General features: G+C 41.0%; 1 protein-coding gene across 1 annotated transcript; it reads right to left on the bottom strand.

Moving 5' to 3' along the window:
* Positions 1 to 868: 868 nt before the first annotated feature.
* Positions 869 to 24,546, bottom strand: lhpp (phospholysine phosphohistidine inorganic pyrophosphate phosphatase). The gene is made up of 7 exons (XM_006791064.3): positions 24,395 to 24,546; positions 24,082 to 24,269; positions 23,367 to 23,520; positions 23,203 to 23,266; positions 23,016 to 23,108; positions 21,041 to 21,132; positions 869 to 3,010 (listed from the first exon to the last, which is right to left on the bottom strand). Exons 1-7 carry the CDS (start codon positions 24,544 to 24,546, stop codon positions 2,914 to 2,916), a joined length of 840 nt encoding a protein of 279 aa, XP_006791127.3. The 3' UTR covers positions 869 to 2,913.
* Between the last annotated feature and the right edge of the window lie 27 nt (positions 24,547 to 24,573).

The following is a 24,573-nucleotide window of genomic DNA, read 5'->3' as shown; positions in this document are numbered from 1 at the left end:
TATTTACATTTAAGCAAATGGAGGAAATAGGGGTTTTCCTATTTGTTAAGTCACTTAACACTACCTGTGAATCATTCAAGCATTTAAAAAGCACCTAGCTCAAAGGATAAACCAGTGTTGCATCTTCACATAACTGAAAAATTAGCAAAGAACAAATTGAAATTGTATCTTTAGTCACTTTGTTACTAGCAGCCTGTCACAAAAACAGATGAATCTAGAAAAAAAATGCTCCTAATAACTGTTTGACAGGCGTAGATAGTATTTTTGCACCAACAAGGTGTGGTGTGTCTTTTAACAGCTGAACAAGTGGAGGACAAAAGAAGAAGTGGGAGGCTTAAAAAACTTATCTGCTAAGTTTTTTTAGGTCACGACTAAAAAACAGGAAAAATAAATCTAGCAAAAAGGAAGGAAAGTTAGGAAGGAAAATAGGGGAAAGGCAGAGGTATGCCAAATTACACAAGAACTGGACTGAAAAATCGGTGGCAGAAAAAACATCTTTGCAAATCAATTATGGAGTAATGAATCCAAATTTGAAATATTCGTTTCAAATCGTTAGCAGTATGTACGACAAGGTCAGGCGAGACGTACAACAGTTAGTGCCTATGGCCATCTGTGAAACACTGTGGAGACTCTGTCAGGGTTTGGATGCATTTCAGTCAGGGATGTTGGAGATCTTGTTAAAATTGATGGAATTATGAATGCAGATTTTGATCCACCATATAATACCATCTGGGTAGAATTTGATTGGAAACAGTTTCATTATTCAGCATCAAAATGATCCGAAAAACACTGCAAATAAATCCCAGCAGCCATTTCAAAACTTCATCGCAAAATATACCGAAATAAGGGGTGGCTCAAAATTTGCGTATTTTGTGCGTATTTTATTTCATTTCTAGCATAAATTGAAGTACAAGACAATACAGTTATTTTAACGTAATGAACACAATACAATACCAAAAACGCCCAAAGGTGACAAACTGATGTAGCAATCACCTTTACACGTTAATCTCCATAACAGCTTTGGTGAGACAAGGATTTGCCAGTCTATCAATTTGTCCCATGACAGTGAAATCCTACTCTACATGCCCAGACATGTCTCCCAAAATGAGGTCACCTCTATTATCTGAAAGCAATCTTGCTGTGCAGCGACAGGAAAGGAATCAATGTACTGCACCCCATTAGGAATACAGTATATCGCTGTTTACCAGTGCAGACAGCCACGATATGTAAACTGTTGCTAATTTGTAACTTATGTCAAACTGGCAGCTAAACTCAGGCTGGCCTAAGAGGTGAGGTTAACAATCATCCAGCTCTGGGTCGTGTGTGTGTTTGAGTTTAAGACCTAGTGATGGCGAACCTGCCAAAAGGGGTGTATGTGTGTGTTGTAAACTGTGGCCTAGATCCCTCAGATACTTCACCTCCCTTAACTGGAAAAATAACCTAGTTAAAGCCAAGTGAATTCATTCGAGAGTATTCAAATGCATGTTTAATAGCTCAATACGAGTCCAGCAGGCAGTAACATAATGTACAAAACACAGGGTCAAACAATGTGCAGGCTGTTAGAAAACTGGGTACCAGCTGCAAGTGCTTTTCTGTGCACATTAACATTTATTTCTGAATTGCAAATAGGAGTGGTACAACCAGTCAAGCTGCAGTTTCATACTACTGCATAACATTTCATTACCTCTGAATGCCCAGACATACTCAAGCTTGTGTCTGCTAATGGTGAAATAAACCTAAGAGACCTCAATGTATCACTTGAAAATGAGCTTTTTTTTTCTTGTCGAATTTATTTGGTACAGTGGAACCTTGGGGGCAACGATTGAGAATCATTTGTTTTACGCTCCATTTCCAAAGATCTCAACGATCCAACTGTGACACTGAAGCCCAATAACCAATCTTTTTTTCGTTTTTTTTTCGGTCATGGTCGTTTTATTAACCCTCGGTGTGGATACCGTGGTGTAATGACTGGCTTTTGACAGAGAAGCTATGACAGGACCGTCTCCAGTAAAAGGCCGCTTAAAGTCAAGTAAATAAAGATAAGCAGTTGAAGATCTGTGGTTCTTCAATCTGATGGAGTGTCGGTTTCATTTTTGTTTACACAGAGAGAAACATGAGCCCAAGCATCAGCATAATTTATCGCATTCAGCAGTGGTTGCGTTTATCATCTCTCAGACCAGCTCACTTCCCATTTCCAGCGATTTATTATTGTAAAACAAAAGCCTCTCCGATATGAATGCCAGTTTAAACCTGAGCCAAGGCTGAATTTTCCCCAAGTGCTTTAAGACCTTGAGCTTTTCTCTGACAATGACTCAGACAAATTTCCAAACTGATGGAGATTCCACACATTTTCACACAGAGTCGAAAATTATCTTTATTTATAATAATCAAAGAAAAAAATCAAATATTTTCTTCAGCTCTGTATGGGTCGTGCACGTTTTCTGTTTTCATCACATGACGCACAACAATTACTCTGCGTTAAAGTGCAGCAAATGTTTAGTGCAAACTGTGAGTACAGTAGCTCTTCGGAGAATTTGACTGTGGGAACTTGAACACTGCATTTCTCTCGCCTTTTAACTGTCAGTCAGCAGCTGGTTACGGCACACTCGTGTCATCTTGAGGTATCTTATCTATGCCAATCATGTACTGACAAATACACAGTACAGCTCAAGCATGCTCAACGCTATCTCTTGCAGATGGGATAATTGTTCTGCAAACTTCATTCCAGTTTGTGTCACACTTCGCAGAGCAACAGATGGGAGTCTTTCCCATGTGTGACAAAACAGTTGGCTGTTAAGAGTTTATAGAGGCCATGGGCTAATTAATTTAACTTCCATAACAAAGAAAACTTTCAGAAGCTACTTTTTAATGGTACTGCTGATCAGCTAGAGTTCAGTGTCCACTGCCTGGTGTTCAGTGCCCCCTCTGACCGAGGATCATGTCCACCGCCTGGGCCAGGTTGTCTACAGTGCCGTCAGCCGTCACCGTCGGGTGCCTCTCATCAATGGGCCTGAGGGAGGAGAAGCAAATGCACAGGTTTGAGGACCTGTATCGCAGGAAGAAGGAAATCTTGAGCACAAAAGGGATGGTAAACAAGGACTAGCGGTTTGACGCAGTCGAGTGGATTAACAACGCTGAATGCATTATGTGGGGGGATAAAAACAAAACAAAAAACCCCAACAAAACACAACTGAAACGAAAAAGAAAGTTTGTTATCAAAACTGTCATCCTGTGTGGTAACTCTGGTTCTGTTAAGAGCTTGTTTAACAGCATTGTATTTTTAGTTCTTTTGGCTGCTCCCCTTACAGTGTATCATCTGCCTCAATCTCACCCTTTCCAAAGCATACCTACCCTCTGAATGTCTTTGACTACATCCAGAGTACATCCACAGTCATCATCCTTTGCCCAACATATCAGCTGATTTGAAGGTATTTCAGGGTGGCTCCATAACCACACCTTTCTATCATATCTGCGGGCTACTACACCACAATTATAGTGCTGTTTTGTATCAAGGTTAGGATCAAATCGTAATATACTGTTAATCTGTGAGGCTGTAACAAAACACATTACTTCCACACATGGTAACAGACCGATTTCTCCAAACTTGCTGTTCAGCTGTGCTAATCTCATTTCTCTGTGGCCCCTGGACTACATTGACCTCAAATTTTTGTTAAGACATTTAGAGACACCAGTGCAAGAGACACTTGCAGTATTCCCCTGACATTCTCATCAGCTTAATCGTTACTCTGCATTTAGGACAAATTAGCAAATGAACTAATGCTAAGGTGCTGAAAATGGTTTACCTGCCTCAGACTTGTGTACAGTCTTGTTCTACATTTGTAATTGGATGGATTGCACAGAAAGGGTTATTGTATTTACAGCACGCACACAGAAATGATGTTTACATTTTTTCCTATATAAAGTACCCTACATCAAAAGGTCACAGGCCAATGCCCAAAATTACCCTACCCATAATCCTGTTTCCACATGATTTCCTAAATTGTGGGAAAGCTGTGGACTTGGTCAAGACGGGCAAGGCTGTAGCCTCCACACTGGCTGCTACCATTGTTTGGATCAAGGCCCAGTGATGGATGCAGATTTGGTTGTTTAATCAGCTGGTAGTGGAAATGTAATCCATTTGGTGTGGCACTAGGCCCAAGCTCACACGGAGGAGCTCCTTTCCTCCCAATTCCATCAAAAGACAGAGACGCCCCTTCATTCATCAGAACTGCTCTGGAGTCCTGCTCATTTATGGAGTGGTGCCTATAGACCCCCCCCTCCACCGGCCGCCTTGACCGGGCTCTGTGTGCTGCCTCTGTTCCTCAGTCACGGCTTGGAACTCCAGATGGGGACTCTTTGTCAGGCCCTGGGTGTGAGGCACACACCACCATTAATCCTGACTTCTGAGAGCTTACAGAGCCCCATGGCAAATATTTGTGAGCCGCCCAAGTGTAGTGACAGAAAGAAGAGGCCTGTGGTGGTGGAAATGGGGGAAGAGGTGCTGAATGCCGAAGCCACGCTGAATATGGCAAAGCAGTGCCATGTGTTTACGCACGTCTGTCAGCTGCCAGTGCTTGGGTTATGTGAGCTGGTCCACTAATGGTTGGGGTTTTATGTCTCCTGTGCTGGATTACTCCCGCACCCTTTTCTGCCCGAGGACTGATTGAGTTCACACACGCATGCACGCACAGGCATGAACGCACAAGCAACATAGGCCACATGGCTCTTATGTTTCAAGAAGTGAAGCCAAAAGTATTAAACTCACTGTCTTTTCAACCTGATGCCTCTTTAAATCTCTCCCCGACTCCATCTTTTAGATAGGCATACATAGATGCATGCGTGTGTGTGTGTATTCATTTTGCAGCCTTCCTCCCATTCCCATGAATAATGAAGAAGTAACCAGGTCAATGTGACCATGCAAAATTCAGCACAATACAGCTAGTGTTACCGGTGAGGTAATCTGCGGCTTGCTGTCCTTCAGGTCAATGCAATATCAATACACGTGAATAGATAGGTTTGGTCCCTGAGCCTGACTGACATTGCAGAGCCATCACGTAGGGATGAGGTCAGCTATGAGGCAGGAGGTGGGGAGCAGCCAAGGGTTTAGTACAACACAGCTGCCCCTACGCTGAAAGAGCAAACTGCCTCATCAGACCGTTAGTAAATGATCACACGATTTGTGCTGCAAGTAGTGCAAGAAAAAAAGAAGAAGATAAAAAATCCAAAAGGAGCAGTGAGCTTGGCTAGTGGTGAACAAGCACAGCAGCCGATTTGACAAAAACGATTTTGACAGCTGATTAACATTCAAGCAAATCATCAATCAAGATGTCAAACACTTGCAGGCTCCAAATCTTTTTTTGACAGCTGAAAATTTGAATATCTTTGGTTTTAGACAGCTAAAGACCTGACATTGGGCTCTAGGAAGATTAAATGCTGATCAAAAAGGAAAAGTGCAGCTTTAAAGTTGGGTTCTCTAATGCTGTCGATCCTTTAAAGCTATTCTTGCAGGTTGTCACAGGACTTGCTTCCAAAATAACAAATCAGTTGTGAGTGATTAGAGTGTGATATGATATATACAGTATAAAACATGACACTTAGCACTATTAAAAACACTTTATTTGCAGGCACTGGTTGTTCCTTTGTGAAAAGAAAGTAGATAAGAATGACTCATGTAGTGAGTGCATTTGTTTGTGAAAGTGCTGTGAGTCAGAGACACACAGAGACGAGGTAAGATATAGAAATAAAGAAAAGGACTCTTGTTTAACCTGAGGAGAAGAGGGCGGCTTCACCTTTGTTTCGTTTCGTTTAGATGCATTCAGCTGACTCCTGAGGTAGCTGACCGCAGGGTGAGAGAGCATGAAAACTCTCTCGCTGGTTAATGCTTAACTCGCCTCGTGCACAGAGGGAAGCAAAACCGTCACATATACCCGATTTCGATTTATACTTGTCTCTTAACCTCTGCACCTCTGCTGAGCAGGCATTTTGCTTGACACAATACTGATGAAGAAACAAAACAAAAAAAAATCAGGTTAGCAGCGCGCAACTCTCGGAGATATTTTGGTGTGAAGGCGGTTACATACTGAGCAACTCAAGCTAGAAATATCTGGGTTTCCTGTGATTTGACTGTAGGACAAAAGGCAACTTTGAAGCTTTGATCTAACTTTTAATGGCTGCTATTAATGGTGTAGTCAAAGAACCATAAGCTAGTATAAAACCACCCAAACTGCCTACATGAAATATGGCTCCTATTAGACAGAAATTAGCATTTGTTAGCAATGAAAGAGGCTGGCTAATCAGTGTAGGCTTTAAAAGCAGTACCGTTTAACTTTGGGAGGTTCTTCTGATCAGTGTGTTTGCGCACTCTTAAGTAGGAACATGGGTGTGACAAATTCAGCCAAATATTTCAATATTTCAGCCACGTTGCATACTTTATGACTTGGCTTTCTGAGTCATATTGAGAATTTTCCAGCTGGAAATCTGTCACAAAAAGTCACAACTCTAAAGAGGGCTGAAGTTACCAAAAAAAGTGTGCTGAAAGTCATAAAGTCATTTAAAAACAAACCCACAGCAAGAAACAGGAATAACCAATAAAAGCTTACCAATAGAGACATCACATAGCAAATAAGTCAATGAAATGACATAGTTATCACACTGTTATCACACTGCTCCTCTAATAAATAGGAGCTACAGGGTATCATTGTAGGCTTTGTGTAAAGTGAGTTGCCACCTAGCAACACAGGGAAGATAACACTGAAAGTAAAGAGTCACTCTGCAAGTGAAAGGTGGAAAAACAGTCAACCCAGGTCAGTGTGTTGTTTTCATGCCAGACTAGTGAAGGCAGCAGGAGCTGAAACGCAGCCTTTTTTCCACTATAAAGACGATGATATTAAGCATAACCTGAGGGAGATCACGTCTTGATGACATTCATAGCCTTTATGTTGAGCCAAGCCGTGTGGGTGACATAAGATGCAGGCACATGACAAAGCTCTCTACCTTCACCCCAGGGACAGGGAGAAAAGGTGTGCAGCTGCTCGTGTTTCCTGCTGCACGGTGCCGCTTTAGCAGTGTCGGCCTGGAGGGTGAAAATGTGATCCGTTTGACTGACTCTGTTGTAAATAAAACGCCACAAGCCCGAGTGAAGATGTAGCGGGGATTGTCGACACCAGCGATGCTACAGCCTGGTTTTATTACAATCCGCTCCGAGCTTCGCTTTTTCTATCTTTCTGTTCTCTTTTACCTGATAGGTACAAAGCACAGATAACATCCTTGAAATAATACAGCTGCGCCTTCTTAGGAAAAACAGCCCAACTGAACCAGGAAACCACCATGTTACGTGCATGTTATGGCAACAGAAGTGACAGATGCTGACTTGAAGCCTTCACATCCTCTGCCGAGTTTGTGGCAGTGCAGCGACTGTTATCACTTCACTTTACAAAAGGCCGCATAATGTTGAATCACGATCAGCAAACAGCTGCGGCATGGTTTTCACACTTTACGCAGATTAACGGTTCTTTCCAATCGAGCTGGACACAAAAGGGGATTCCCTGGTTGCGGCGCAAAGAGCGACTTGATTATTTTTTTCCATCCTGTAGCTGTACGAAAACCTCCTGTGAGTACGAGTGATGACTGTGAGCGTGTGTGAGAGAGAATCCTGACCTGCTGAAAACCACCTACTGGAAACTTTCTGCCTTTCACAATAACAAAAACATCCAATGCTACGTGAACAGGATGCAAACCACAAATTTTTTTATGTCCTCAACGGCTACTTAGACATAAACTTTTAGACATTATAGATTAGACTGACTCTTTATATTTGGTGTGACGTTCATCGCTTTGAAATCTATTTAATGAATTACAAAAGGTTTTGCTGCTATGGTTTAGGTGCTAATTTGTGGAGTCATCTTAGGTGATCCGGTGGGAGCAAAGGTAAAAAAAATATATATATATAAATTTTAGCTTATAAGAAGCGATTACCTTCTTCTACATTTAACAGCTGTCCTTGTCAGTGTTGTGCTAAATATGCAAAGCCTTACGTGACCCAGATCTAACCACACTCTTTTCATCTGTGTGCTGTTATTATTAGCAGCACTGCTGATGACTTGCTGAATCGTCTTTTTGTGCGTATATCTCAGGGCGCATGGGTGTTATGCTAGCTCTGAGGTGCTGCTGAGTCACCTGCATCAGATAAAGAAAATGCGAGTACAACCATGCATACTCACTCGCTAAAACGAATCATAACAAAAAAATGGTTACAGCAGAATCCAGGCAAAGGCCCAAATCCCTCTAGCCAAGCAGCTTGTCAATTGGTAATTGCAAGAGGGATTGGTTCCCCATTGAAACGGCTACGGGTCTCTGTTCGTGTATTTAAGAGGCAGTGCCATGTTTCAGCCTGCCATCTGTGGGCTACAACTCGCTCTACTCTCCCACTCTCACTCATTTCCTCTTCTCTTTCTCATGGGTGGAAAAGTACTGTTGAAGGAGCTCAGTGACTGAGGCCTGCTTGGTTCCTTTGTCTTACCGTGGGAGTCTGGTCTCACTGCGAAAAAAAGCTCAGGTTAATTATTAATATCTCATTGACTTATAACGCACAGCATGCTTTAAAAGAGCCTGCAGGCAGGGGGAAGCTAACACCCATGGGTGGGGAGGCTTCTATAACCTCTTTGTGGAGCTACTGCCACTTCAATCTATGACCTCAATTCAATATATGACACACTATCAGGTGTTCGGATTACACATTACTACGATACAAAAAACAAAAATGAAACAAGCTTTTGAGATTTTGTTGAAGACGAGTCTCACTTTGCCTTTCAACTGTTCAGTTCAGCTTTGTTACTTCTTGGATTTATGACTAGCTAATTGATCATAGGGCTCTCTTATCTGTCACATAAGACAGGGCAGCAAACTCAGGACCCCATGTAAATGATTTAAACTCTATATTTAACTGTATAACAAACAGTAAGACTGTCTGGTTTAAAAAAAAGGGGGGGGGGGTTACAGCAACCTGGAAACTACCTAACAGCTTTTTACACATACATTTAAAGTTGTTGATGTTTTTAAAAAAATTGACATGATGCTTTTCTGACAGATTGTGGGTGAATGTAGGCTCCTCCAGCTTGTATGTAGAAATGTCCTTGGACAAGACACTGAACCTTGAGCCTCCCAACGCTTTCATTGGAGTGAGACTGTGTGAATGTCAGAATAAAAATTTAAAAAGTGCTTTATGAATGGGTGTGTAATTGGGGATAATGATGCTTGTAGTAAAAACATTTGGAATGCCAAAACAGACTGGAAAAGGGTATGTATAGTTTTTATATCCCCATCATGGTCATAAACATCATAGTAATTTGGGGGTTTTAGATTATTAATGTGAACTCTTCTTCTTCCATAGTGAAATTGTCACCCAGTCTACAATGGGACATCTTTGACTTTGAAAGAAAGTTTGAATTTATTTTGGATTTTCTCTAATCTACACAGGTTCAAACATATGGATACGCTCAGGTGGTGCTGAAGGTTCTACAATGTCTTTTAATTTGATGCTGCTGCCATGAAATAAAACTTTTATGGTGGTTTTAAGACTTGTTTTATGCATTTAGATGCATAATTGCTAAAAGTACGTGCTAAGTGGTTGCTAAGCAATAAGATGGAATCAAAATATGTGATATAGGTAAGAACCTTGACAGATTTAAGATGTAGTTCTGTGTTAAGTTTGGTTGCTCAACTCCTGATTGTGTACGTGTAGTTGGTAGACAAAGAAACAAATACAAAAAAAGATTTTGGGATAGCCAAAGTATAGCTACACAAATCTGTATCTTACCAAGTATGGATTGTCTGGAAACACTGTACTATGCTAAATTAGCATTTATTTTTTGGAGCAAGTATGCTTGCATCAATTCAGATCCACAATTTTGTACAAATATTTTACAATAACAGTTTCAGTTGGCATAGTGATTGGCTAATTTTGGTTGCACGCTACAATTGGAAAATTTAAAAGGACTGACCACAGTAGTGAAAAACTAGAATGATAAATAAAGCAGTTGCAATTTAGGCCCATCCGCTCAGCATTTGGAATACACTGGGCATAAAGATGGAAAATTAGGAAGTGGCCCATTGCATGATGGGTCTCAAGTAGCTGTTAGCACGAGCAAGAACTAACAAGCGAGTCTTTTTTTTTCCCAGTGGAAATGAACACCCATTTCTAGAAACATGCAGCAAAAGAAATCCAACTAATAAAAACACAGCTTTCATGTGTTATTGGTTAAATAGAAGGGAAATCCAACAGTGGAAATAGGAACCTTATGCAACACACATTTATCCCAGTTTACCATGCATCCTGCCAAGGCCCTGCTGCTGACTGACAAAGGAGATGCTGAGAGTTGTTAATGGCTGGTCAGACATCACTGTGCTTATCTGTATGCTTATGTCAAAATTACTTTCGTATTTAGAATTATGCCTTATTCTGTCAGTCTAATAAGAAATGAACACAGATTTATATACAACCCATTCTGTACAGTCAGGTTTATACATTTCTATATAAAGAAGCTAACAGGTTAGAACGTGCTAGCTTTAGTTCCTCGGAACATCTGGGTGGACTTGGACACAAAAGAGGGCCCCTGTGGATTTAGCTTTAGCTCAAAGGCCACGTTGTGCACATGTCACGCATCCCTTTGCTGGTGTAAAGAGTCAGTGTTCTTGCGGTGCACAGATAAACAGACCTAAATGACACATTTAGAAACACTGTAGCTGACAAATTCACAGCCCACAGCCTCAGCGGCGAGGAGTGCACTTAGATAACTTCGCTTCCTTCCCACACAGACAAAACTAATGTGTTAAGAGTGGTTAAGAGGACAGGGTGTGGGACTGCGCTGTTACACGAGACACTATGAAGTGCCTACACTCTTTTCTACAAAGCAAAATGCTGCACAGATCAAGACAACGCAAAGCGAAAATTGTGACTCAAGCGTAACCTGCTCAGGCAAGACTGCACATTAAATTCAGTTTAGTGTGCTTGAAGGAGAGAATTAAAGGCATTATCTTAGGTAATCTACATTTCATAACTGTCTAGGTAAAAGGAAGGCTTGCAGTCGTACATGAAACCATGACCATTATCATATGTGCTGATCTATATGTCGTGAGGAGGACTGAAAGCTAAGCTAAGCTGAAATACATAATGTATCTGGGAGCCATCCCAGAAATGACCACAAGATAAAAGCTAACTGGCACCAACAGTCCAGTAATAATCAATTTCAACATCATGCCAATATAGATTTAAAAGCAAATATTTTCAGTCAAACTGCCAGATCTGATCAACATATGGAGGAGGTCCAACTTAAATTTGGATCACTTCATTTTTATTAGACAGCCATTCAAATACAGGCAAATGATTTATGAGGAATAGTGCCAAGTTACAGCATGTGGCCTCTTAGGGAGCGGGAATACAATTAACCTGCCCTAAATATGCTAGTAATATTGGGGTTATTATACTAATTCTGTCCACTTTATTATATTAAGCTGACAGCAAACATTTTTCTACTTGAAAAGCCTTCTCTTGTGTTTGCTGAGGCTGATTGGCCATTTGCTTTCTTAATGAGCTGTCTTTCCTTTCGTTCACTGCACTCACAATGGCTTTATTTTCAAGACTTCATTACAGGTTTCAGTGGAAATCTGCTCAGGATATCCACACTAATCACAGGTTATGTGCCACTCAGAGAGAGCCAGTTCAGTCTGGGCTGGGAAGGTTTCTCTGGAATGGTCTGCTGGGGGACAACTGTACAGTGTATTGTAGTCTGTTAAGCTGTTAAAATCCTTTGGTGCTTGCTCCCAGATTAATTGTACCATCACTTTTGGATTAAGCCAAATTCTTTTTCTACTCTCAGACTTGTTGGTTCTGATCATACTAGCAGTTAAAATCATAGCTTGGAATATTTGCATACTAACGCATCGGATGAGAACTGCATGTCCTCAGGGATATTACTCATTGCACAATGTTGCAAGCTCATAGAAGCTTCATTGACAACATCCATGTTCATGAAATATGCCATATGCCAAGCCATGATCATTACCGTTTTTCTTGTCTGTCAAAGAGCCTTTTCAAAAACTGTTAGCTTTTCTTCTAGTTATCTCATTACTACACTATCATGTTTCACTCACTTCTCATGAATCTCAGTTTACCTAAGCGTCAACTGTAATATCCGTCTAGTAGCCTTAAAGTCAAAGAATCTGACAGTTACAGAACATCCCAGTTGGAGAAAGTTGCTACATAAGAATAACAGAAAACACCTTCGGCCTAAACTAAAATAAAGACTAAATACAACTGCAAAATTATTGCTTTAATTTGAGTACATTTTACAACAATATTGAAAGAACTGCTTGTAAGACATATAATACCATACACAGTGCCTGTGGGTACAACACAAGCAGGTTTTCTTTCAAATTGTTTCCTAGGTAAGGTATGTGAACACTAGTTCATGCGGAAAGGAGCTAGCACACAGCTCAGAGTTCCCACAGTGTGTCCCTTAGGTGACTGAACACATGAAAAGGCTATTATTGAGGCTCATAAAGCCAAAAATAAATACATTTTAAAAATCAGCAGAGCGATATCAAAGGTAAACCTAGTAAATGACACATGACCTGGGAGACCAAGACTGCACAGAGAGTCAAGAGTGTTCTCTCACGGGCTTTCTCATCAAGAATCAAGTTGGCACCCTTTTTCACCTTTAGATGCCTTTCAAACATGCTGGTGGCGAATGTGTTGTGGGCGGGTGAACATACAGCTTTCGTCGCGCTTGCTGATAGACAGGAGTACGCTTTTACACCCTCGTATACGCTATATGTTCAAAAGGCAACATCCGCCACACACTTCTTCTATATTGATGCAAAGCAACAGCTAACTAAAAGAGGCTACTCTGTTGTTTCTATTATTTTTTTTTATTAAAAAGCCACAAAAAATGAGGAAAAATGTCATTCTAAATGTTTTGTGAAACATTTTAATTCATTGTCTTTGACTCTTTCTACTACGCTTGCAAAAACTGTAGAAAAGCTGTGCTTCTGTCTAAATATTTATGGACATGATTGTACTTGGTGTGCCCACACACAAAGGCAGGAGTGGAGATATTTCTGGAATGATCGGTGGAATCTCAAACGCTGGAACAACATGGGGTTTTCCTGTTCTTTACACTGTGCCAACATGGGCCATGAATGCAGCATTGAACTAATGAACCGTTCTTTCTTTAGCATGTTCTTTTGCAAACATGCATATGTCAGCATCTTGATGCATTCTCAATCATCCAGGAAAGTAAATCTCCAAAAGTTGATTCTGTTCATCTGGACGTAGCGTTTTGTGGGAGAAACGTTTCGTCACTCATCCAAGTGACTTCTTCAGTCTCAGCTGACTGCAGGTTTTCCAAAATCTTATAAACAGTACATTTGCATAATGACTGAAACCAGCCCACTGAAGGGACAATGGGCTGGGAGGTCAGTCTTCTCATGATAGTACTTTCTGTCATGAGAAGATTTTGTCACTACTCAGTGATGAAAATACTTATGAGCCCCTGAAACGAGACCCAGGAAGTGGTTACAGGAAGAGGGTGATAGACTGTCTGAAGCAGTTAGAACAAGACAAGGCTATTGACCGGACCTCATACCACAGGCTGTACCCAGGGGAGTCTACACCAAGTCTGTATGGTTTACCGAAAATACATAAACAGGGTGCATCTTTAAGACCGATTGTCTGCATGATCAACTCTGTCACCTATAACATCTCCAAGTTTCTGGCCTCAATCCTCAACCCGCTGGTGGGCAGCTCTGAACACCACATCCAGAACACTCTGGATTTTGTTGAGAAGGTGAGAGATGTCATTATGGAGGCAGATGAAACCATGGTCTCGTACGACGTTACATCTCTCTTCACTTGCATCCCAGTCACGGAAGCGTTGGAGGTAGCTCGTAAGAGATTACAGGATGACACCAACCTCAGCAACAGGACCTCTCTCAGCATCAACCAAGTGTGTTTGCTTTTGGAACTGTGTCTTCATTCCACCTACTTCACATACAAGGGTCAGTTCTACAGGCAGAAACATGGGTGTGCCATGGGCTCCCCAGTTTCATCCATCGTGGCCAATTTGTACATGGAAGAAGTGGAAAAGAGGGCTTTGCTATCCTACCCTGGAACACCACCAAGCCATTGGTTCAGATATGTGGATGACACCTGGGTGAAAATCAAATCTCAGGACGTACCACATTTCACGGATCACATTAACTCGGTGGTCGACACATCAAATTCACCAGGGAGGATATGAAAAGTGGCAGGTTAGCCTTATTAGACTGTGAGATTTCCATCAGGAATGGGGGACATCTAAAAGCTGACGTGTACCGTAAACCTACACATATGGATCAGTATCTAAGGTTTGACTCTCATGATCCACTGGAGCACAAACTGGGTGTCATCAGGACGCTACAACACAGAGCAAACATCATCCCCACTGACACAGCGGCCAGGGAGGCAGAAGAACAGCACATCAAGAAGGCCCTGAGTAAATGTGGTTATCCCAGCTGGACTTTTGTCAAAGCGGGAAAGGCACCTAAAGAAAGCTCCAGCCGATCCAGGAGATAAGGACAACCGCTGCCCAAGCAAAAACTTGTTGTGATCCCACGCTGCGCCAAAAATTGGTCCACCCCAAGGATCGGGTCCCCTGACACAAACAGAGTAACATAGTGTACGCTGTTAAGTGCCAGGAGGATTGCCAGGATTTATACGCCGTGAAAACCAAACAACCTCTGGCGAAGCGGATGGCACAACACAGAAGAGCTACCTAATCAGGCCAGGACTCCGCAGTCTATTTACACCTACAGGCCAGTGGACACTCTTTCAATGATGAGGATGTACACATCCTCCACAGGGAGGAACGCTGGTTTGAGCGCAGAGTCAAGGAGGCCATTTACGTGAAAAGGGAAAGACCATCTTTGAATCAAGAAGGGGGCCTAAGGGTACATCTTTCGCCATCTTACAATGCTGTGATTGCAGCCATTCCCCAACTCTCTGTGAATGGTACTCATGGCCGTCAAAGGAGCTTGCAAAGAAAAGCGTCTGGACTTCTTTAAGTTGCTTGAAAAGGGCCACTTTACTCATGGCCATTGATCAGTGGTCTTTGATCAGTGGGTTTTGGTCAGTGGGTGTTGATCAATGGTCATGACAATTTGCATAATTATGATTAAGGAACTGACCTCCCAGCCCATTGTCCCTTCAGTGGGCTGGTTTCAGTCATTATGCAAATGTACTGTTTATAAGATTTGGGGAAACCTGCAGTCAGCTGAGACTGAAGAAGTCACTTGGATGAGTGACAAAACATTTCTCCCACAAAACGCTACGTCCAGATGAACAGAATCAACTTTTTGAAATATGTCAGCATGTTTGTTTTAGTAAATACAGTAGAGCATTGGCTTGGTGCAAGCCATAAAATTACTGTAGGGACAGTAATCTATGTATGGTAAGCACATGGCCACTAACCCAACCCCCCCTCCAACCCCGCTATGCTTCTTTCCTGTTGCGTCCCTCGTTGACGGCCACAGACAGAAAGGGCATGAACCAGGGTGCGGTTTCAGCAAACTATTTCATAGTTTGTATCATCAGGGACTAGTTCCATCTTGAGAGCTTCAATCTGGCTCAGCCTGCTTGTTTCCACACATTCCCATTAGCAGCCAAGCGTTAGCCGCAGAGAGAGTTTCATAGTGTAAACCACTGTGACGATGGTTGCTGCTGTGTGAAAATGTTTGCTGTGTGCTCTTTGCCAGATTCCAACTGGAATCCACTATGGGCTTCCTCCAACTCACTGGCGCCCATTCAAAACACCTATCAAAGCTGTGCCGGTATCCCACTCTTTGCTGCATAGCTTTCTCCCCGGCGCAAGCACACACGCCAGCGCTGAGGGTGTATGCACACGCAGCACATGGGGAAACAGCAGTAGCAATTAAACTGGTTTACCACTGCTGCATGCAGAAACAGCATGATGTGAACCTGCTTTTATGAAGCTTCAAAGCTTCCCAGTTCTGTGCTGATGCAGTTCCTTGAAGATAAGAGAACAGAAACAAAGAACACACGATCGGTCACAGGAACAGGCTGCTGTAGATCACTATTGAAAAAAGGTAACATACGCTTGAAAGAGGAAAACAAGGGCATCATACTCATAACCTTACTGCTCAGTAACATTTTTTTAATTATAAACACCAAGCTCACAGCTTACTTGTTTTTTTGTACTTCCACAAAATAATTACCAAAAAAACCAGATTGACCCACCACTCATTCGCTAATATTGCTTTTATAATAAAGTGGCCCTTTATGCTCACTTCCATCATGTTTCATAATTAAAGGTAATCCTTATTATTTTTTATGCAGCTCTTAGGTCGTCACCCGTCTCCATAAAACCATTTCACCTTCCTTAAAGCTATTTTTCTTTTGATTGGCTGCCCCTCATAAACAAGGATATCAGCCTATGCTGTTCTCAGTTACATACGCAGACCTTTAATTTAAGACTTTGTCTAGGTTTAATATGAGCATACACTATTGTAACAGTGCATACAGATAATAAAGGCTTGATATGGCCACTTTATAGTCATTTGAACCATTATTAAAGAAGCAAAATGGTTGGGACAAACCTGCAGTTGTGACACTTTACTTCAGGTCGCTGTTTTGGTTTCTAGGCGTAAAGAAAATTCCCTGTTTCAGTTCAGCTTCGCTGCTTGTGTCAATCCTGTTTACTCCCGCGGCAGATAAATGTTTCCTCCCGATACCAAATGGCAGACAAACAAATTGAGTGCCTAGTTGGTGATGAGCGTAACACTTAGCAGCCAAGGACCCAGACACCAGCTCTCTGAAGAAGTGTTGCTTTTGCATAGACTTGCGATTATCAGCTGGCCATAAACATTACTCCAAATGAATGTTAAAGCTGCTTCATGTTAGCTGGCAAGTGTTTCCTAACAAGTTAATAAGGTGATAATTAGTCAATATCAGGTTTACAGCTTGAATCCATGTGACTATGAAATCCATTAGCTTTAATACCAAATGCTGCATATAATTGGCCCATTTCGCTAGGAAAATGTGTTTTTTTTGAAGTACAATTATGCATAATTGTCCAATCAATTATTGTTACAATCTGCATTTCAGGCCAACATCAGTCCAAGAGCTTTTTCCTACACACAGCAGAGCTTCATCAGAACAATAATTTAATTTGTGTTTTTAAAATTACACCTGAAACCTAACCAACTACTGATTACTGATTTCCAATAGCATAAACAGCAGTTATGGATAAAGCGTAATATGGATGGTATTCAGTAACCACTGAAATTTCATATACAGCTATAATGTTCTGACTGCCATTAAGCATGTAACTAGAGAAGTGAAAGCCTGAGTGGGGTTTGGAGCAGAGCTCAGTGTCTGTGGATTGTTCCCATGCAGCTGATTAACATCAGCAGTCAGATCTCTATACTCAGTGTAATTTCCACCCACTTTTCAGTGGTAGGCCCCTCTTTGCAAACCTGGTCTACATTAAAGAGCAAAGGGTTCTCTGGCTCCCTTGAGGTGCATTAACTTTCACTCGTTATATACAAGAACAAGGGAAATTTGACTGCTAGCAGAACTGCCAATTACAAATGCCCTTATGTTGTGCCTATAGCTCACCAACTAGTCCGGCAAAGTCACTTTGCTAGCTCCACTTTTGAATTTAATCAAAATGAGCCACATATATAAGAAAATACATCTTATTTAACAGTAAAGTGAGCACTTAAGTGCACATAAAACCCTCTTATTGTATAGGTTTACTATAACATGTATCCATTTAGTTCTATTTGATACTTTAGCTTTAACACATTAAAGGTCAAAGACACACATATAGCTTCAGAATGAGCGAGGCACAATTTTGGCTTTTCATCCCTGAAGCAGCCAACAAAAACAAAACAAAACCGGCTTGTGAACCAACTTCAAAGGATGTAAAACTTTAGAGAGGATTTTTTAAAAGTAGACACTCAAAAAAAAAGAAAAGAAAAAAAAAAGCTTAAAGTTGTCCAGAGCTATGAGTATGTCAAGTGAAAAGCATTTTCACACAAGCTGATACAATTTGATTTGTATCTTTTTCCCTTCCTGTCTTGTCACCGAGTCTGGGGTATTTGAATCGGTAATTTCTCCGAGTGTGATGGGAACTGGAGGCCTGCGCAGCATCTGGTTGACTTGGAAACAGCTGTGTTTTCACAGTTATGACTGAGGGTTTATAGTCGCTCAAAGCGAGCCTGGGTTCACCGGGCCCGTTTAGCTAAACAATGTTAAATCTCAAGTCTCCCCCCACTACTCAAATTCCCACTGAAACACTGTTAATGTCAAAGTTACTCCTCTTCCTCTCAGAGAACGTGTAAAGTCAGCAAGTCTGGGCACGCCGAGTTCTGGGTTATTATTAAGTTTCCCATGTTTAATAAACAAAGACAGTTCGCTTTAGGTGTCATAAATGAACAGCCTTTATACTCTGTTCCTAGTTGTGGGCAAAAGAATACACAAATACTGTGAGGCTCTTCTGTTATTACTGTTTCACACCCACATGATGTGCTGTTCAGAGCTGCTATTGCAGCAATACATTCGAAACACAGATGATTTCTTAATCATTCATAATAACAGTTTTGGTTTCCTTTGAGTCATTATATTGCTCTGCTCAGCTCTCCCCAGATAAACCCCTTTGATAATACTAATAAATCCACAGCTGGTAAACAGCGTGTCATGGAACCCAACACTAGTTTCACACATGTTCCTCTCCTAATCTATGTATGTATGTGTATGTGTTATGTGTTAGTCCCCATAGGGAAATTGCTCCTCTGCATTTAACCCATTCACCCAGTGAAGCAGTGGGCAGCCACCAATGCAGCGCCCGGGGAGCAGTGTGTAGGGACGGTACCTTGCTCAGGGGTACCTCAGGGTAACCGTTCAGTGGAGTCGAACCCCCGACCTTCCGATCATGGGGCCCACCACTCTACCTACTGAGCTATCCCTGCCTTGGATAATCTATAACCAGATGCCTTCTCCACAAAACATGGTTAGGCAGTGATATAATTTAATCTGTTTTATCCTGTTTAGTTGAATTGACACTGTTCAGAGTGTCAGCACACAAACATGAAGACATGACAAGCATGAAGTCACACAAACCAGATGAATTCATGTGCTTACTCCACTGAGACTCCACAGTAGAAAAAGTTCAGCCCACTTGGCTTCTAAGCTAAACATGCATACTGCCGCAGAGATGTGCAGGTTTGTCTCTCTCTGAACGAATGACTGCCCAGACAGAGGGCAGCTTTTATAATGAGTGACCATGCTCTTAGCTAAGGATTAATGCTGAGTGATGCTCAAGCAGATTACTCAGCGTTCTCTGGTCACATGACCGCAACCTGCATGCCAGTCTACGTTGGCAGGGCAGGTAATAAAGAAGGGCACTCGTCAGATTGATGTGTGGTTTGCAGCCAATTTAAATATTTCCATATTCTTATTCTGTTGCATGCATCTGACAGCTACAGTTGCTAGCTATCCATCTTTACATAAGGGTTACTCACGTTAAGACAAAGGTAAACATTAAAAGCCCACAATTTTGTTTGTAGCAATTATTTTACTTTGGGGAAAACCTGCATAAGCTGCAAGAGTAAGGTAGAAATAAAAAAACGTCATCACTTTTCTCACATATCCCTAAACATGCATATAAAGGGTAAAGCATTTATATTACTTACCAGAACTGCAGACATACTAAAATTATAGTAAACAGTACATATGGCATAATGTAGTTCTATACCAACATCCTCTCTTACACCCAGAAACTCTTCTCTTTTCTTTAAACTGTAAGTACCACATGGTTCTAAAATAATCAACCATAAATTTCCGTAATTACACCATAAGGAAGGCGCCCCAGTACTCCCCAGATTTGGGACTATAAATCCTTTGGTGACTGCGACCTTGCGGGCAACGAGCATCTACATGTGGAGAGAATAAAGCTTTTTCTGGCAGATTCTCAATCAAATAAACAAATCTGAGGATTTAAGAATATGGTGGCTGACTCACAGGAAGGCTGTTCATTACAAAGGAAACATAGCGCCCCAAATCTGGTGTAATGCTGCCCCCTTGTGGACAAACTAAGCAGCTTCTTGCAAAGACATTTTTTTTTAAAATGCACTCACAGAAACCCTAATAGGTACACTTTGCTAGTACTAGTTGAACCCCATGTTGCTTTGAGAACTGCCTTGATTCGTTGTGGCATAGATACAACAAGGTGCTGGAAACATTGCGCTCAGAGATTTTTGTGTGTGAATTCATTTTCTTAGCTTACAAGAGAGGCAGCCAGTGTGGTCAATCAAGGTTTGATGTGTTTTGCATTCAGAGATGCTCCTCTGTATACCTTCGTTGTAATTGGTGGTTATTGGATTAACGGTTACTGTCTTCCTATCGGCTCCAGCAGTCTCTCCACTGACCTCTGGTATCAACAAGGTACTTTTTACCCTGCCGCTCACTGGATATTTACTCTTTCTAGGGCCTGTAAACTGCACACTTGGTTGCGTGGGAAAATCCCATTGAATCAGCAGTTTATGACCAGCCTGTCTCACAACAACATCCACAGCACGATCAAAGTGACTTAAATTGCCTGTCTCCCCCATTCTGATGCTCAAACTCAACCTTAGTAGGCCGCCTTGATCATATCTTCATGCCTAAAATACACTGATTTGCTGCTATGTGATTAAATTATTAGATATTTGTTAATAAGCAGCTTACGTACCATCTGTGAAACAAAAAATTAAATGAAATAAAATGAAATAAAAAGAAGAGTAGCAGCAACATGGCCAATGACAATATTTACTTCTATTATTTTTATCTCTAAAAACCATATAATTAAACAGATAAGTAAAACAGACAGTAAGAACATGGATTATTCAGGACAGAACATACTGACTGTAACCGTTAGATAAAACGGTTACCCAACACAGACAAATCACAGTTCACATAGCATATTTGTAGATTTAGGATAACACTGACCTGTACTTGCCAGTCCGCACCTGCACACCTTTCATTCCACAATGTTGGGCCCCACCTACATCATTTAAAAGATCGTCTCCAATCATCAGCACCTGAACGTGAGAAGGGAGAAGAAAGAGAAAACAGCAGCTCCATAATCCGTGCAACTGATGACACAATACTTGACCCTTTGTGGTTAACCAACTTTATCACTTGTTAATACCACTACAGTATGTTTTTGAACGTTTGGATACACTACAGATCATTACTGCACCGAGCTGCCAGAAGTTATTCTCTGATATTCTTGCTTCCTTACTAAGCTTCATTAGCGCTTGAGGAGATCAGTTTCATCAAGGCCTCCATTCTACTCATGTTTCCTTTCAAAAACTGCTTAGTCGTCATCCCAACTGACTCAGGTGACCAACCTTTTGCACCGCTGCCCACTAAAGAAGCCACAAAGGGGGATGAGGACAAAAATAAAGGAGCAACCCATGATGGGCTCTCTACAACACAAGAAAAACAAAAAGGAGACACATTAGAACAAATATAGTGCAGAGAATTAAAACAAAAACAGGGATTAAGAATTCAACCAGCACCACTAACTTAAATAAAATACGACTACTTAAGCTACTCGCAAGATCAAACAGGAGCAGCTTTTTTTCCTCCATCAATGTAAGTGTGTCAAGGGCAAAAAGAGGTGGCCACAGACTCCTAAGAGAACCTAGTGCAGACACGTTTTAAAAACATCCATACCCTAGACCTGCTTTGCATGCTCAGTGAGGTCAAACCGTGGAACTACTTTACTTTATTAATGAAGCAGAGGCACAAAGAAAGGAGGGGAAGCTGATGAAAGCGGAGTCAGAGCTGGTACAGGGTGTTCCTTGAACACAGGAGGAGTGCAGTATCAATTGACTGGGCCAAACAGGCCGTTGTTCAATGATTCTAAGAAGGCATTTCTTAAAGAAACAAAGAAGAGAATAACAGTGGGAGCTTTTTAAGTGGGTGACTCGACAAACAAGGAAAAGAGCCTGGGTGAGTAAATGAGTGCTCTGGAGAGGATGGCAAAGTTAGCTGTGAATACATCTGTGTATCTGAGAAAGAAGGAAAATTACTAGAGTGAAACTTATAGTGAGATTATTGAAACTTTTGTTAACATTCTTGTGTCTGTGTTGGATTTGCAGTGCATGTGTTCCTCTACATGAAAAAGTAACAAAAAACACCTGTAGGAATTTTAAAATCAAATCAAAAGACCATGTTTATCTGTTATATATTATAATTTCACAAGTATTACAAAACTTGTGTCATAATATAAATTACTTGTTAAAGTGTCCTCTTTTGCATTCTTCTCATACAACACAACACTTATTCTTACAAATACTTTCAATAATGAAACATATGATATCAGACTTATAAGAAACAAAAGCTGATATAGTGATATAGTTGATTCGATGTGTTGAAATCGTATTGTGCAGCTTTTAGTTGTCATTTGAAATATTAATAACATGTTGTTGAAACCACTGACGCCCATATTTTGGCTTAAAAGACAAAAAAGACCCATCAGAGAGATAGGAAATCTTTAAGAGTGGCTAAATCAACACTCTGGTACATTCTTAAAATGAATGAAAACACTGGATAGCTCAGCAACACCAAGAGGCCTGAAAGACTGTAGAAAACAACTAAAGTACATGATGACAGGATTATTATTTTTAAAAAAGAAAATAAAAAAATATAAAGCTGAAAGTTTGTAAATTTAGCTATATGTGACTAAAGTGTGGTAGAGTACAGATGCAAAACTAGAAAAAAACATTGTGTCATTGGTTCATAATTTGTTGGAAAAACTGTAACAGGAGCGTCAGAGCACAGAGGAACAAGCTCAACAAAGCAAAGCTGCAAAACAAGAACTAAAGGCAGCTGGCCTTTATTGCACAACTGACAGTAAACTTTTCCATCCTAACTTGTGCTCTGTGAACATGCAGGGCCATGTATTGCTGCATACCTCATGTGGTTTAAGGCCCATATCATTGAGAACACTCTGGAAGAATGTCGGGGAAGGTTTTCCAATTACTTCTGCCTTTAAATCACAGGCATACTAAAAAGAACAAAAAAGTCAACATTAAAAATAACTTATTTATTTCCACTGAACTCTAAAAAAATATATCAAAATATCGGTGCACCCATTTTACCTCCAGAGCTTTCATGTAAACACCAACATCTAATTTTAAACCATCCATCTCCTTGTAGTATCGCCTATGAAGAAAGATTAACATCTATAAATACATTTCATTATATAATGATGCGTTACTTGGAATAAGCAATAGAGTAATGTCGGTTGGCTATATTTAATTACCCCTGGCCCAGGGAGAAAAGCACCGGCTTTTCCAGACCTATGAGGACCCTGAAAGCCTCGTTCAAGTTCTGATAGGAAAAATTTTCAGCTGCATCTCCTACAATCACACAGTTTGGGTTGGTTTTGTCAACACTGTCAAACTCCGGGAGAAGTCCTGCAGAGAAGGAGCAAAGTCAGTCATAAATGGGTTATGCATCTAAAATCATCAAATTATTAAATAATTTTCAGCTCAACCCACTTTGATTAGTCTGAATATTTTATGATTTAAAATTTGGGCACAATGGACATAATGATTATTGTGAAATTTTAGTTTCATACATCAAATATATGTTATATACTGTATATGGATTCATGCCAGGTATTTGTAAGAATAAGTAATGTCTTATGCTGCAGAAGGGGAGACTTTACCAAGTAAATCATATTATATATAATATAATATTATTATTATAAGACAAGTCTTGTTTTACTTATGAGACAATTTAAGTTCCATTCAATAGCCAAGTTAGACGTGGTCCAGCAGAACACTCAAGATGACTTGAGATTAAATGAGTCAGTTTAGAATTTAACACCAGAATGTAACAGAAAAAACCCTTTATGTACTCCTCACATATATTATACCAGGGCTTTTAATGTGCATTTATTCCAAGTGCATTCTTAGAACACAATCAACTAAAAAGTGGTCTGAAGACTTTAGATGCTCAAATATGAACCTTACCATCATGCACCAGCAAGTGAGGACGTAAACCTCTTTCTTTGAGAACAGCTATGGCTGCAGGCGCAGGAGGGAAGACTTCAGATACAGAGATGTCAAAGCCCAATCTTCGAAGCTTGGCTACAAACTTCTCTCTGGTGGCCTGGGTCTCATTTGTGCAGAATCGCAGCTGCAAGTCGGATTCCTTGAGCCTTTCAATAGGTCAGGAGGGCAAAGCAGGTGGTCACATACATCATTAAGTCTGAGTGACGGACTTTGACAGCTATGCAAACTGAAGTAAAGCTAATCAAATTTCTACGTGAAAATTTTCACTCACTTTTTCACAGCTTCTATCGAGCCAGGAATTGCAACTCCGTCGCCCTCCCCGCTGTCATATAAAACTCCACACAGGTCCAAAATGACACCTTTTAAACTCTTAGCACAGCCCGGCCAGCCAGCGTCCGCCATGGCGAAGTGATTAGTACGCATGCGTGTAATGTAAAGCGGCACGTGGCA

This window comes from Neolamprologus brichardi, chromosome 8, assembly GCF_056152115.1.
Source record: "Neolamprologus brichardi isolate AB-2024 chromosome 8, ASM5615211v1, whole genome shotgun sequence".
Classification (NCBI taxonomy): domain Eukaryota; kingdom Metazoa; phylum Chordata; class Actinopteri; order Cichliformes; family Cichlidae; genus Neolamprologus; species Neolamprologus brichardi.
Note: the sequence above shows the minus strand (reverse complement) of the source record. Positions and strands in the feature narration are given on the sequence as shown.